The 13,239-nt window shown below is 40.4% G+C and overlaps 1 protein-coding gene across 4 annotated transcripts in view; it reads left to right on the top strand.

Annotated features, from left to right (window-relative positions):
* Window positions 1-13,239, top strand: part of DPYS (dihydropyrimidinase) — a 101,026-nt gene that overhangs the window by 31,166 nt on the left and 56,621 nt on the right. For all 4 annotated transcript variants that reach the window (XM_033411267.2, XM_033411269.2, XM_033411268.2 and 1 more), the window contains 2 exons: window positions 2,509-2,665; window positions 3,915-4,056. In XM_033411267.2, coding sequence (XP_033267158.1) covers window positions 2,509-2,665; window positions 3,915-4,056 — 299 coding nt within the window. The remainder of the gene's footprint in view (window positions 1-2,508; window positions 2,666-3,914; window positions 4,057-13,239) is intronic.

Below are 13,239 nucleotides of genomic sequence, written 5' to 3'. Positions count from 1 at the left end.
GATGCTGACACTTTTAATTTTTCCTGAGAGCTATTAAAATTGTAGAAATTTTGGAACTGTATTCCCATACCACCTTGATGGGCCAAATGATTGAACAGAACATGTGATAAGACTCTTTGCTCTGTAATGAAGTACCAGGAAAAATCCTGAGTTGGCAACTTGTAAAGTGATTGCAGATCAAGAATCTGAGTTTTTCATCGTCCAAGCATCCGTAAGAAGTTCTCTTGGAATAGGAAGGTCTCTTTGTACCTGCAGATGAAATACCATGCCCGTCCTGTTATCTCTCCAGTAAATAGTGCATTACCTCTTAGTTCATGTTAAAAGTGATTGCTTCTTGTTCGGTACACCAGAAGGAGATACTAACGGCATTTCCTTTTTTCTGGGAATAGGACAGTAAGAAACGGGGTGGGATTCATCTAGTGTGTGTATATCATGAAAGTGAAGGATATTAGCCGTGGCTCACTTCTTGGAGGATAACTTTTATTAACAATAGTTTGATGCTAGGTTACATAAGAGGCAAAGTTGGTTAGGCTTCAAGCAGCCTTGCTTTCAGGGTTTTTCAAATCCCTAGGCTCACTGGAGGAAGATGGCTCATTTGGGGGAGAAATGATCTGTGAGGTAATGGGGTGCTACGTTCCAGTTCCATATGACTCAGGCAGCTGGTGGCCATCCACTGTCAGAACTCTGAGGAAATCAGTGCATTTCAGTTGTATATCAGGATTTTAACTCAAGTCTGTGGCGTCTGGTTAACCAGAGTGAAGTAATTGGGATGCCAGCTTCTCCTTTCTGTGCACTCTCCTTCATGACTGCTTGGATATGAGCAGGTGGATGCCAAAGAATCTATTATGCTGACAAATGCTAATCAGAGATAGGCTCCTGATTTTAAATTCAAATTCACTACAAGCTATTAACTTTTCTAACACTGTGTGCTTTTGATGGCCTCATTTGCATGATTTTATAAATATGCAGTTCTGGCTACAGTTTTATTATCTGAGTGTTATTTTATTTAACATAGAGGAGGTTTATACCTTAAGGGTGTGCAAAGATGATCAGTCTACTTGCAACAGAGATATAGTGTGGTTGGACTCTGTATGACCATAAGATCATTGTCATCAGGATAGTATAGCGTAGAGGTTAGGACCACTCAAGTCAAAATGCCTGGATTCAGACCCTACCTTCTCCACCCCGTCTATGCTGAGTGCGTGTAATTTAACTGTACAAAAGTTACTTAATCCTATAAGCCTTAACCTCATCTTTTATAAAAGTTTTATCTTTATTTATTTATTTTATTGAAATATAGTTGATTTATAATGCTGTGTTAGTTTCAGGTGTACCGCAAAGTGATTCAGTTATACACATATATACATATATATATATATATATATATTCTTTTTCAGATTCTTTTCCCTTACAGATTATTACAAAATATTAAATATAGTTCCCTGTGCTATACAGTAGGTCCTCGTTGTTTATCTATTTTACATATAGTAGTGTGTATTTGTTAATCCCAAACTCCTAATTTATCCCTCCCTCCCTTCCCCTTTGGTAACCATAAGTTTGTTTTCTATGTCTGTGGGTCTGTTTCTGTTTTGTAAATAAGTTCTTTTGTATCATTGTTTTTTAGATTCCACATATAAGTGATATCATATGATATTTCTCTTTCTCTGTCTGGCTTACTTCACTTAGTATATGATAATCTCTAGGTCCGTCCATGTTGCTGCAGATGGCATTATTCCATTCTTTTTTATGGCTGAGTAATATTCCATTGTATATATGTACCACATCCTCTTTATCCATTCACCTGTTGATGGACATTTAGGTTGCTTCCATGTCTTCCATTTAGGTTGCTATTGTAAATAGTGCTGCAGTGAACATCGGGGTGCATGTATCTTTCTGAATTATAGTTTTCTCTAGATATTTGCTCAGGACTCATACTTTAATGGAGATAATAATAGCTTTTCCCAGATAGGGTTTTTGAGAAGATTCCATTAGAATGGCACATATTTCAGCCAGCTTTTGCTAGGTTATGCTACAGTGACAAATTAACCGAAAATATCAGTGGCTTACAATGGCAGAGATTTATTTCTTATTCATACTCATATCCATCATCGGTTGGCTCTGCCTCTGCTCTATAGTCTCTTCATTCTGAGACACACCTGAAGAAGCAGCTTCTACTGGTCTCATGACAGAGGGAGAACTCGTTGTGGCTCTAGCAGGTTCTGCTTGGAAGCAGCACATGTTACTTCTATTCATATATAATTGGCCAAAGGAAGCCATGAGGCCAAGCCTAATTTCAGCGAGTGGGTACAATCATCTACCACAGCATGCAGTGCACACTGACTGGAGCATAGGAAAGGCTCGGTAAACAGTAGATTTTACTTTTCAGTCCTGATCAGAGAGGTAAATTGTAGTTTAGGTAGGACAGAGAAGACTAATATTTATGTGTTTGTCAAATGGCTCTCTTAAGAGCAAATCGAGGTGCTGAACGCTTCCCTTTGAACTTTCCAGGGAAGGTGGTCTATGGAGAAGCCATCGCAGCAGGTCTCGGCACAGATGGCACTCACTACTGGAATAGAGAATGGCCCCATGCCGCCCATCACGTTATGGGTCCACCCCTACGACCAGACCCTTCAACGCCTGACTTCCTCATGAATCTATTGGCTAAGTAATAGTTTAGTAGATGATTGTAAGGTATTTTGCCAAAAGAAGATGTTTTGCTGGTCCCAAATCTTGAGTGTTTTGAGTGTAGGAGATCTTGTCCTACCATCTGGACCTTCCATTGACCTCCCAGTCTTCTGTCCTACTTGACCTCACAGGCCCTGGGGAATCCTTCATCTGGAGACCCAAAAGCATTGGCTTAATTGTGTTATGATGTGGTATAAAATCTCTCCTGGCCACAGAGAAATCGGATCATTTTTACTGCAATTTTCCTCTGCTCTGATGTTTTCGTTGTCTTTTCTATCTCTTGCTGCCTAGGACCAGGTCTCTTCAATATGCCCTATTTTTATCATACAGAATAATCTTGAGTATTTTTCTATGCTGAAACAACCCAGGAACCAGATGTGCTTGTTGTATAGATACAAGAGATGATGATCTAGGGCAGAGCCACTGGAGAGGTGAAAGGCAAAATCCCACCCTCTGAGGAGGTTATCCCCATGAAAGGCCATCCAAACTATTTTCAGATGCTGTTTTGGGAGACATGTTGATCATTTATTCTTGAGAAATACACCATTCATGGACATTCAGACATTCCCCATTCACGGATACTCAGATCCAAGTTAACAAAAGAGCTTTTCACCACAGACTGTCCAAGAGTTCACTTGCCATTTCCTTTCAGGCTCCTACCTCCTTCAGCCTTCTACATCCCCAAGGTGACTCACAGGTCAAAGCACAATTCCTGTTGCTCGTGACCTCAACATCCTCAGCCAGTGTCCCACCTCTGCTCATCACAACATTGCCATGTGGCCAGGGGCTGCCTCTGTTCATGTGGATCACCCTGGTTCACCTTTGTGTAGTTCTGTACTCACAAGAAATTTTCACTTATGTTATTGCCAGTGACCCTGAATAATTGTCATCAAGTATATATAATTACCAATTTCTAGATGAGAAACTGAGCACTGGACAAACTCATAGTCACATAGCCAGTAGGTGATGGAGCCTAGAACCCACTTTTTCTGACCCAAGCACGATCCTTCATCATACTTCATGTAAGAGTATTATTCTCCCAAAGTGTTTCCTGGAATAGAGACAGGCATGGGTGAAATATGTACTTGAAAAAGCTGCCCATTCTCCATTGCAGTTTTCTGACTGTCAGTTGAGAATGGGGTCCAGAGACCAGGGAAGGTTATGGTAGCTTCCTCCTGACATATTCTATCTACTCACCCCTATTGCTCTTGTGTGTTTCTCTTTTACAGTGGTGATCTAACCATAACAGGGTCTGACCACTGCACTTTCAACACCTGCCAGAAAGCTCTTGGAAAGGACGATTTTACTAAGATTCCCAATGGAGTGAATGGTGTTGAGGACCGGATGTTAGTAATATGGGAAAAAGGCGTGGTGAGTTTCACAGGATTCAGTCTGTTTTGCCTGATTTTTCAGCCAGAATCTGGCCCATTTTAGGACCAGAGTGGCAAAAGCCTTCATAGAGAAGTTTTTTGATTGTTTTCACTAGAGTGGAAACTGGGAATACAACAGTATCACCACCACCATGCCATCCCCCAAAATAATAATGAAAAACAATTTTCTTCTCTGCATGGTTTAGAGGATGCTTTGCTGCACCATGATGCAGACATTAGGGTATAAATTTAGATTGGGTACCTAGAGGATTATTCTTGAAATCTTTGAAATGTAATAGCACTTCTACTTGATTTCCATGTTTCTGAATCCTAGTTCCTCATGTGTCACTGATATAAATACTTGGAATGATTGAAAGGACATCAAGAATTTTTATTACGTTCATACCTCCTTTTCATATAAAAATGTAGATATCCCTTTTAAAGAACTTTTGGATATTATGTTTTAAAAACTGCTATATGAGGTTACATAAATAATAATCCAAAATATAGAAAGAGATTTTTTTTTAATTTCATGATTTAAAAATTTCTACCTGAGGATGAAGAAGAATCAAATGGCTAAATGTTCATATGTTAGCCTATCCAGCCAGCTGACAGGTGTAGTTGTAAAGATCAGCAGTGGAGACTTGCCTGGTAAGACCTGAGGTCCCCATTGTCATGCCATTCTCACCCATCTCTCAGAACCCCTCCCTTCAATGGCACATTAATCACATCTCACACCACAGAATCCCTTACACATACCCCTCACTTCTAGCTCTAATATTTTACCAGGTCTTGTCAATTTTATTTCCAAAATGCCTCCTTATTTCCACCATCATGTCCACCATTCTACTTTGAGGCCCATGTCTTGTTTGGACCATTGCAGTAGTCTCACAGCTGGTGCCCCTGCCTCCACTCTCTGCCTTGCTACAATCTATCCCATACTCTAAGACCAGAGTTGCCTTTCAAACACCAGGGTCTGTTCATGCTACTTTCCTCTCTAAAATCCTTTAATTTTCAGCATTACTTATTGGATGACATTTGAACAGTTAATTTACATGCAAGGACCTTCAAAACATCTCTACAGCCCTATCTTCTACCAATTGTCCTCTCCACCCCCTGCTACCTCTACCCTAATTCTAAACATCCCAGATGACTTTTATTTTCTTTCTCTTCGCTTAGACTTTGTTTTTTTTTTTAGGAGACTCTAAACGTATTTATTTGCCAAAGTTAACTTTCCTTTCTCATCTTTGTAATCTGGAAGTGTGGTCTAGAAAAGGCATGTGTTATTATTTCCATGTTTTCCATAACTAGATGAGGTTAAAATTCATTCTGTCTTATTTATTTATACTTTTTTTTAAACATCTTTATTGGAGTATAATTGCTTTACAATGGTGTGTTAGTTTCTGCTTTACAACAAAATGAATCAGTTATATATATACATAAGTTCCCATATCTCTTCCCTCTTGCGTCTCCCTCCCTCCCACCCTCCCTATCCCACCCCTCTAGGTGGTCACAAAGCACCGAGCTGATCGCCCTGTGCTATGCGGCTGCTTCCCACTAGCTATCTACCTTACGTTTGGTAGTGTATATATGTCCATGCCTCTCTCTCTCTTTGTCACAGCTTACCCTTCCCCCTCCCCATATCCTTAAGTCCTTTCTCTAGTAGGTCTGTGTCTTTATTCCTGTCTTACCCCTAGGTTCTTCATGACATTATTTTTTTCTTAAATTCCATATATATGTGTTAGCATACGGTATTTGTCTCTCTTTCTGACTTACTTCACTCTGTATGACAGACTCTGGGTCTATCCACCTCATTACAAATAGCTCAATTTCATTTCTTTTTATGGCTGAGTAATATTCCATTGTATATATGTGCCACATCTTCTTTATCCATTCATCCAATGATGGACACTTAGGTTGCTTCCATCTCCTGGCTATTGTAAATAGAGCTGCAATGAACATTTTGCTACATGACTCTTTTTGAATTATGGTTTTCTCAGGGTATATGCCCAGTAGTGGGATTGCTGGGGCATATGGTAGTTCTATTTGTAGTTTTTTAAGGAACCTCCATACTGTTCTCCACAGTGGCTGTATCAATTTACATTCCCACCAACAGTGCAAGAGTGTTCCCTTTTCTCCACACCCTCTCCAGCATTTATTGTTTCTAGATTTTTTGATGATGGCCATTCTGACTGGTATGAGATGATATCTCATTGTAGTTTTGATTTGCATTTCTCTAATGATTACTGATGTTGAGCATTCTTTCATGTGTTTGTTGGCAGTCTGTATATCTTCTTTGGAGAAATGTCTATTTAGGTCTTCTGCCCATTTTTGGATTGGGTTCTTTGTTTTTTTGTTACTAAGCTGCATGAGCTGCTTATAAATTTTGGAGATGAATCCTTTGTCAGTTGCTTCATTTGCAAATATTTTCTCCCATTCTGAGGGTTGTCTTTTCATCTTGTTTATGGTTTCCTTTGCTGTGCAAAAGCTTTGACGTTTCTTTAGGTCCCATTTGTTTATTTTGTTTTTATTTCCATTTCTCTAGGAGGTGGGTCAAAAAGGATCTTGCTGTGATTTATGTCATAGAGTGTTCTGCCTATGTTTTTCTCTAAGAGTTTGATAGTTTCTGGCCTTACATTTAGGTCTTTAATCAATTTTGAGTTTATTTTTGTGTATGGTGTTAGGGAGTGATCTAATCTCATACTTTTACATGTACCTGTCCAGTTTTCCCAGCACCACTTATTGAAGAGGCTGTCCTTTCTCCACTGTACATTCCTGCCTCCTTTATCAAAGATAAGGTGACCATATGTGCGTGGGTTTATCTCTGGGCTTTCTATCCTGTTCCATTGATCTATCTTTATGTTTTTGTTCCAGTACCATACTGTCTTGATTACTGTAGCTTTGTAGTATAGCCTGAAGTCAGGGAGCCTGATTCCTCCAGCTCCGTTTTTCGTTCTCAAGATTGCTTTGGCTATTCGGGGTCTTTTGTGTTTCCATACAAATTGTGAAATTTTTTGTTCTAGCTCTGTGAAGAATGCCAGTGGTAGTTTGATAGGGATTGCATTGAATCGGTAGATTGCTTTGGATAGTAGAGTCATTTTCACAATGTTGATTCTTCCAAGCCAAGAACATGGTATATCTCTCCATCTATTTGTATCATCTTTAATTTCTTTCATCAGTGTCTTACAATTTTCTGCATACAGGTCTTTTGTCTCCTTAGGTAGGTTTATTCCTAGATATTTTATGCTTTTTGCTGCAATGGAAAATGGGAGTGTTTTCTTGATTTCACTTTCAGATTTTTCATCATTAGTGTATAGGAATGCCAGAGATTTCTGTGCATTAATTTTGTGTCCTGCTACTTTACCAAATTCATTGATTAGCTCTAGTAGTTTTCTGGTAGCATCTTTAGGATTCTCTATGTATAGTAACATGTCATCTGCAAACAGTGACAGCTTTACTTCTTCTTTTCCGATTTGGATTCCTTTTATTTCCTTTTCTTCTCTGATTGCTGTGGCTAAAACTTCCAAAACTATGTTGAATAAGAGTGGTGAGAGTGGGCAACCTTGTGTTGTTCCTTAGCTTAGTGGAAATGCTTTCAGTTTTTCACCATTGAGGACGATGTTGGCTGTGGGTTTGTCATATATGGCCTTTATTATGTTGAGGAAAGTTCCCTCTATGCCTACTTTCTGGAGGGTTTTTATCATAAATGGGTGTTGAATTTTGTCAAAAGCTTTCTCTGCATCTGTTGAGATGATCATATGGTTTTTCTCCTTCAGTTTGTTAATATGGTGTATCACGTTGATTGATTTGCGTATGTTGAAGAATCCTTGCATTCCTGGAATAAACCCCAGTTGATCATGGTGTATGATCCTTTTAATGTGCTGTTGGATTCTGTTTGCTAGTATTTTGTTGAGGATTTTTGCATCTATGTTCATCAGTGATATTGGCCTGTAGTTTTCTTTCTTTGTGACATCCTTGTCTGGTTTTGGTATCAGGGTGATGGTGGCCTCGTAGAATGAGTTTGGGAGTGTTCCTCCCTCTGCTATATTTTGGAAGAGTTTGAGAAGGATAGGTGTTCGCTCTTCTCTAAATGTTTGATAGAATTCGCCTGTGAAGCCATCTGGTCCTAGGATTTCGTTTGTTGGAAGATTTTTAATCACAGTTTCAATTTCAGTGCTTGTGATTGGTCTGTTCATATTTTCTATTTCTTTCTGATTCAGTCTTGGCATGTTGTACATTTCTAAGAATTTGTCCATTTCTTCCAGGTTGTCCATTTTATTGGCATAGAGTTGCTTGTAGTAATCTCTCATGATCTTTTGTATTTCTGCAGTGTCAGTTGTTACTTCTCCATTTTCATTTCTAATTCTATTGATTTGAGTCTTCTCCCTTTTTTTCTTGATGAGTCTGGCTAATGGTTTATCAATTTTGTTTATCTTCTCAAAGAACCAGCTTTTAGTTCTATTGATCTTTGCTATCGTTTCCTTCATTTCCTTTTCATTTATTTCTGATCTGATTTTTATGATTTCTTTCCTTCTGCTAACTTCGGGGTGTTTTTGTTCTTTCTCTAATTGCTTTAGGTGCAAGGTTAGGTTGTTTATTCAAGATGTTTCCTGTTTCTTAAGGTAGGATTGTATTGCTATAACTTCCCTCTTAGAACTGCTTTTGCTGCATCCCATAGATTTTGGGTCGTCGTGTCTCCATTGTCATTTGTTTCTAGGTATTTTTTGATTTCCTCTTTGATTTCTTTAGTGATCACTTTGTTATTAAGTAGTGTATTGTTTAGCTTCCATGTGTTTGTATTTTTTACAGATCTTTTCCTGTAATTGATATCTAATCTCATAGCATCGTGGTCGGAAAAGATACTTGATAGAATTTCAATTTTCTTAAATTTACCAAGGCTTGATTTGTGACCCAAGATATGATCTATCCTGGAGAATGTTCCATGAGCACTTGAGAAAAATGTGTATTCTGTTGTTTTTGGATGGAATGTCCTATAAATATCAACTAAGTCCATCTTATTTAATGTGTCATTTAAAGCTTGTGTTTCCTTATTGATTTTCATTTTGGATGATCTGTCCATTGGTGAAAGTGGGCTGTTAAAGTCCCCTACTATGAATGTGTTACTGTCGATTTCCCCTTTTATGGCTGTTAGTATTTGCCTTATGTTTTGAAGTGCTCCTATGTTGGGTGCATAAATATTTACAATTGTTATATCTTCTTCTTGGATCGATCCCTTGATCACTATGTAGTGTCCTTCTTTGTCTCTTGTAATAGTCTTTATTTTAAAGTCTATTTTGTCTGATATGAGAATTGCTACTCCAGCTTTCTTTTGGTTTCATTTGCATGAAATATCTTTTTCCATCCCCTTACTTTCAGTCTGTATGTGTCTCTAGGTCTGAAGTGGGTCTCTTGTAGACAGCAAATATATGGGTCTTGTTTTTGTATCCATTCAGCCAATCTGTGTCTTTTGGTGGGAGCATTTAGTCCATTTACATTTAAGGTAATTATCAATATGTATGTTCCTATTCCCATTTTCTTAATTGTTTTGGGTTAGTTATTGTAGGTCTCTCCCTTCTCTTGTGTTTCTTGCCTAGAGAAGTTCCTTTAGGAGTTGTTGTAGAGTTGGTTTGGTGGTGCTGAACTCTCTCAGCTTTTGCTTGTCTGTAAAGGTTTTAATTTCTCCATCAAATCTGAATGAGATCCTTGCTGGGTAGAGTAATCTTGGTTGCAGGTTTTTCTCCTTCATCACTTTAAATATGTCCTGTCAGTCCCTTCTGGCTTTTAGAGTTTCTGCTGAAAGATCAGCTGTTAAGCTTATGGGGATTCCCTTGTGTGTTATTTGTTGTTTTTCCCTTGCTGCTTTTAATATGTTTTCTTTGTATTTAATTTTTGACAGTTTGATTAATATGTGTCTTGGCGTATTTCTCCTTGAATTTATCCTGTATGGGACTCTCTGTGCTTCCTGGACTTGACTAACTATTTCCTTTCCCATATTAGGGAAGTTTTCAACTATAATCTCTTCAAATATTTTCTCAGTCCCTTTCTTTTTCTCTTCTTCTTCTGGAACCCCTATAATTCGAATGTTGGTGCGTTTATTGTTGTCCCAGAGGTCTCTGAGACTGTCCTCGGTTCTTTTCATTCTTTTTTCTTTATTCTGCTCTGCAGTAGTTATTTCCAATATTTTATCTTCCAGGTCACTTATCCGTTCTTCTGCCTCAGTTATTCTGCTATTGATCCCATCTAGAGTATTTTTAATTTCATTTATTGTGTTGTTCATCGTTGTTTGTTTCATCTTTAGTTCTTCTAGGTCCTTGTTAAATGTTTCTTCCATTTTGCCTATTCTATTTCCAAGATTTTGGATCATCTTTACTATCATTATCCTGAATTCTTTTTCAGAATATTGCCTATTTCCTCTTCATTTGTTAGGTCTGATGGGTTTTTATCTTGCTCCTTCATCTGCTGTGTGTTTTTCTGTCTTCTCATTTTGCTTATCTTACTGTGTTTGGGGTCTCCTTTTTGCAGGCTGCAGGTTTGTAGTTCCCGTTGTTTTTGGTGTCTGTCCCCAGTGGCTAAGGTTGGTTCAGGGGGTTGTGTAGGCTTCCTGGTGGAGGAGACTAGTGCCTGTGTTCTGGTGGATGAGGCTGGATCTTGTCTTTCTGGTGGGCAGGTCCACGTCTGGTGGTGTGTTTTGGGGTGTCTATGGACTTATTATGGTTTTAGGCAGCCTCTCTGCTAATGGGTGGGGTTGTGTTCCTGTCTTGCTAGTTATTTGGCATAGGATGTCCAGCACTGTAGCTTGCTGGTCGTTGAGTGAAGCTGGGTGCTGGTGTTGAGATGGAGATCTCTGGGAGATTTTTGCCGTTTGATATTACGTGGAGCTGGGAGGTCTCTTGTGGACCAGTGTCCTGAAGTTGGCTCTCCCAACTCAGAGGCACAGCACTGACTCCTGGCTGCAGCACCAAGAGCCTTTCGTCCGCACAGCTCAGAATAAAAGGGAGAAAAAGTAGAAAGAAAGAATTAGTAGAAGTAGAAAGAAAGAAAGAAAGAAAGAAAGAAAGAAAGGAAGAAAGGAGGGAGGGAGGAAGAAAGGAGGGAGGGAGGAAGGAAGGGAGGGAGGGAAGGAAGGAAAAAAGAAAGAAAGAAGATAAAGTAAAATAAAATAAAGTAAGATAAAATATAATAAAGTTATTAAAATAAAAAATAATTATTAAGAGGAAAAATAAAACGGACGGATAGAACCCTGGGACAAATGGTGGAAGCAAAGCTATACAGACAAAATCTCACACAGAAGTATACACATACACACTCACAAAAAGAGGAAAAGGGGAAAATATAAATCTTGCTCTCAAAGTCCACCTCCTTAATTTGGGATGATTCCTTGTCTATTCATGTATTCCACAGATGCAGGGTACATCAAGTTGATTGTGGAGCTTTAATCCGCTGCTTCTGAGGCTGCTGGGCGAGATTCCCCTTTCACTTCTTTGTTCTCAGAGCTCCCAGGGGCTCAGCTTTGGATTTGGCCCCGCCTCTGCGTGTAGGTCGCCTGAGGGCGTCTGTTCTTCGCTCAGACAGGACGGGGTTAAAGGAGCCGCTGATTCGTGGGATCTGGCTCACTCAGGCCGTGGGGGGGCGGGGAGGGAGGGGCACGGAGGGCGGGGCGAGCCTGCGGCGGCAGACGCCGGCGTGACGTTGCACCGGCGTGAGGCGCGCCGTGCGTTTTCCTGGGAGAGTTGTCCCTGGATTCCGGGACCCTGGCAGTGGCGGGCTGCACAGGCTCCCCGGAAGGCTGGTGTGGATAGTGACCTGTGCTCGCACACAGGCTTCTTGGTGGCGGCAGCAGCAGCCTTAGCATCTCATGCCCGTTTCTGGGGTCCGCGCTTTTAGCCGCGGCTCGCGCCCGTCTCTGGAGCTCCTTTAAGCAGCGCTCTTAATCCCCTCTCCTCGCGCACCAGGAAACAAAGAGGGAAGAAAAAGTCTCTTGCCTCTTCGGCAGCTCCAGACCTTTTCCCGGACTCCCTCCCGGCTAGCCGTGGCGCACTAACCACCTGCAGGCTGTGTTCACGCCGCCAACCCTAGTCCTCTCCCTGCGACCGAAGCCCGAGCCTCAGTTCGCAGCCCCGCCCGCCCCGGTGAGTGAGCAGACAAGCCTCTCGGGCTGGTGAGTGGCGGTCGGCACCGATCCTCTGTGCGGGAATCTCTCTGCTTTGCCCTCCGCACCCCTGTTGCTGCGCTCTCCTCCGCGGCTCCGAAGCTTCCGAAGCTTTCCCCCTCCGCCACCCGCAGTCTCCGCCCATGAAGGGGCTTCCTAGTGTGTGAAAACCTTTCCTTCTTCACAGCTCCCTCCCACTGGTGCAGGTCCCATCCCTATCCTTTTGTCTCTGTTTATTCTTTTTTCTTTTGCCCTACCCAGGTACGTGGGGGGGGGGTTCTTGCCTTTTGGGAGGTCTGAGGTCTTCTGCCAGCGTTCAGTAGGTGTTCTGTAGGAGTTGTTCCACGTGTAGATGTATTTCTGGTGTATCTGTGGGGAGGAAGGTGATCTCCGCGTCTTACTCTTATGCCATCTTCCTGGAAGCCTAGACTTTCTTGATAACAGTCCAACCTTTCACTTTGAACTTGTGTGAATTACAATGAGTACCTTCATTACAGCAGATTTTCATAATATATAAAGTGTATAAATGGCTTTAAAGTGATCGGATACTTCTTCATAATATACAGGAGCCTATGTTATTTTCTGAAACATTCAGATGGTTTATTTAGGGGAAAATTACTTTCAGGACATGGTTCTTAATGTTTTTATGAGATGAGGACTCTTTGATAATTAAATAAACCTTAAGGATGCTCTTGCCATGTAAATGTACATAGGGATGAATTCTCAACATTTAAAAACAAATCATTTTAGAGGGATCACATCCCACTGAAGTTTGTCCATATTAAAATCTCTTACAGCAGACAGTCCATGCCTGTTGGTTCATGTAAATTTCAGTAGCACAGAATTGAACAAAATTGAATCTTAGTTGATTTCTAAAAGGGTAGTCACCTGAATTATAGGTCTGTCTTATTTTAACTCTGTAATATTCCACATAATGTCTACATGATCATCTCATAAATCTTAGACCTAGATTATAAACGTAGTAGGTGGTGGTAGTAAACTTTAAACAAGAATTGGAAATATTGTTACCAATAT

The sequence above is a fragment of the Orcinus orca genome, chromosome 17 (genome assembly GCF_937001465.1).
Source record: "Orcinus orca chromosome 17, mOrcOrc1.1, whole genome shotgun sequence".
NCBI classification, from domain to species: Eukaryota; Metazoa; Chordata; class Mammalia; order Artiodactyla; family Delphinidae; genus Orcinus; species Orcinus orca.
Note: the sequence above shows the minus strand (reverse complement) of the source record. Positions and strands in the feature narration are given on the sequence as shown.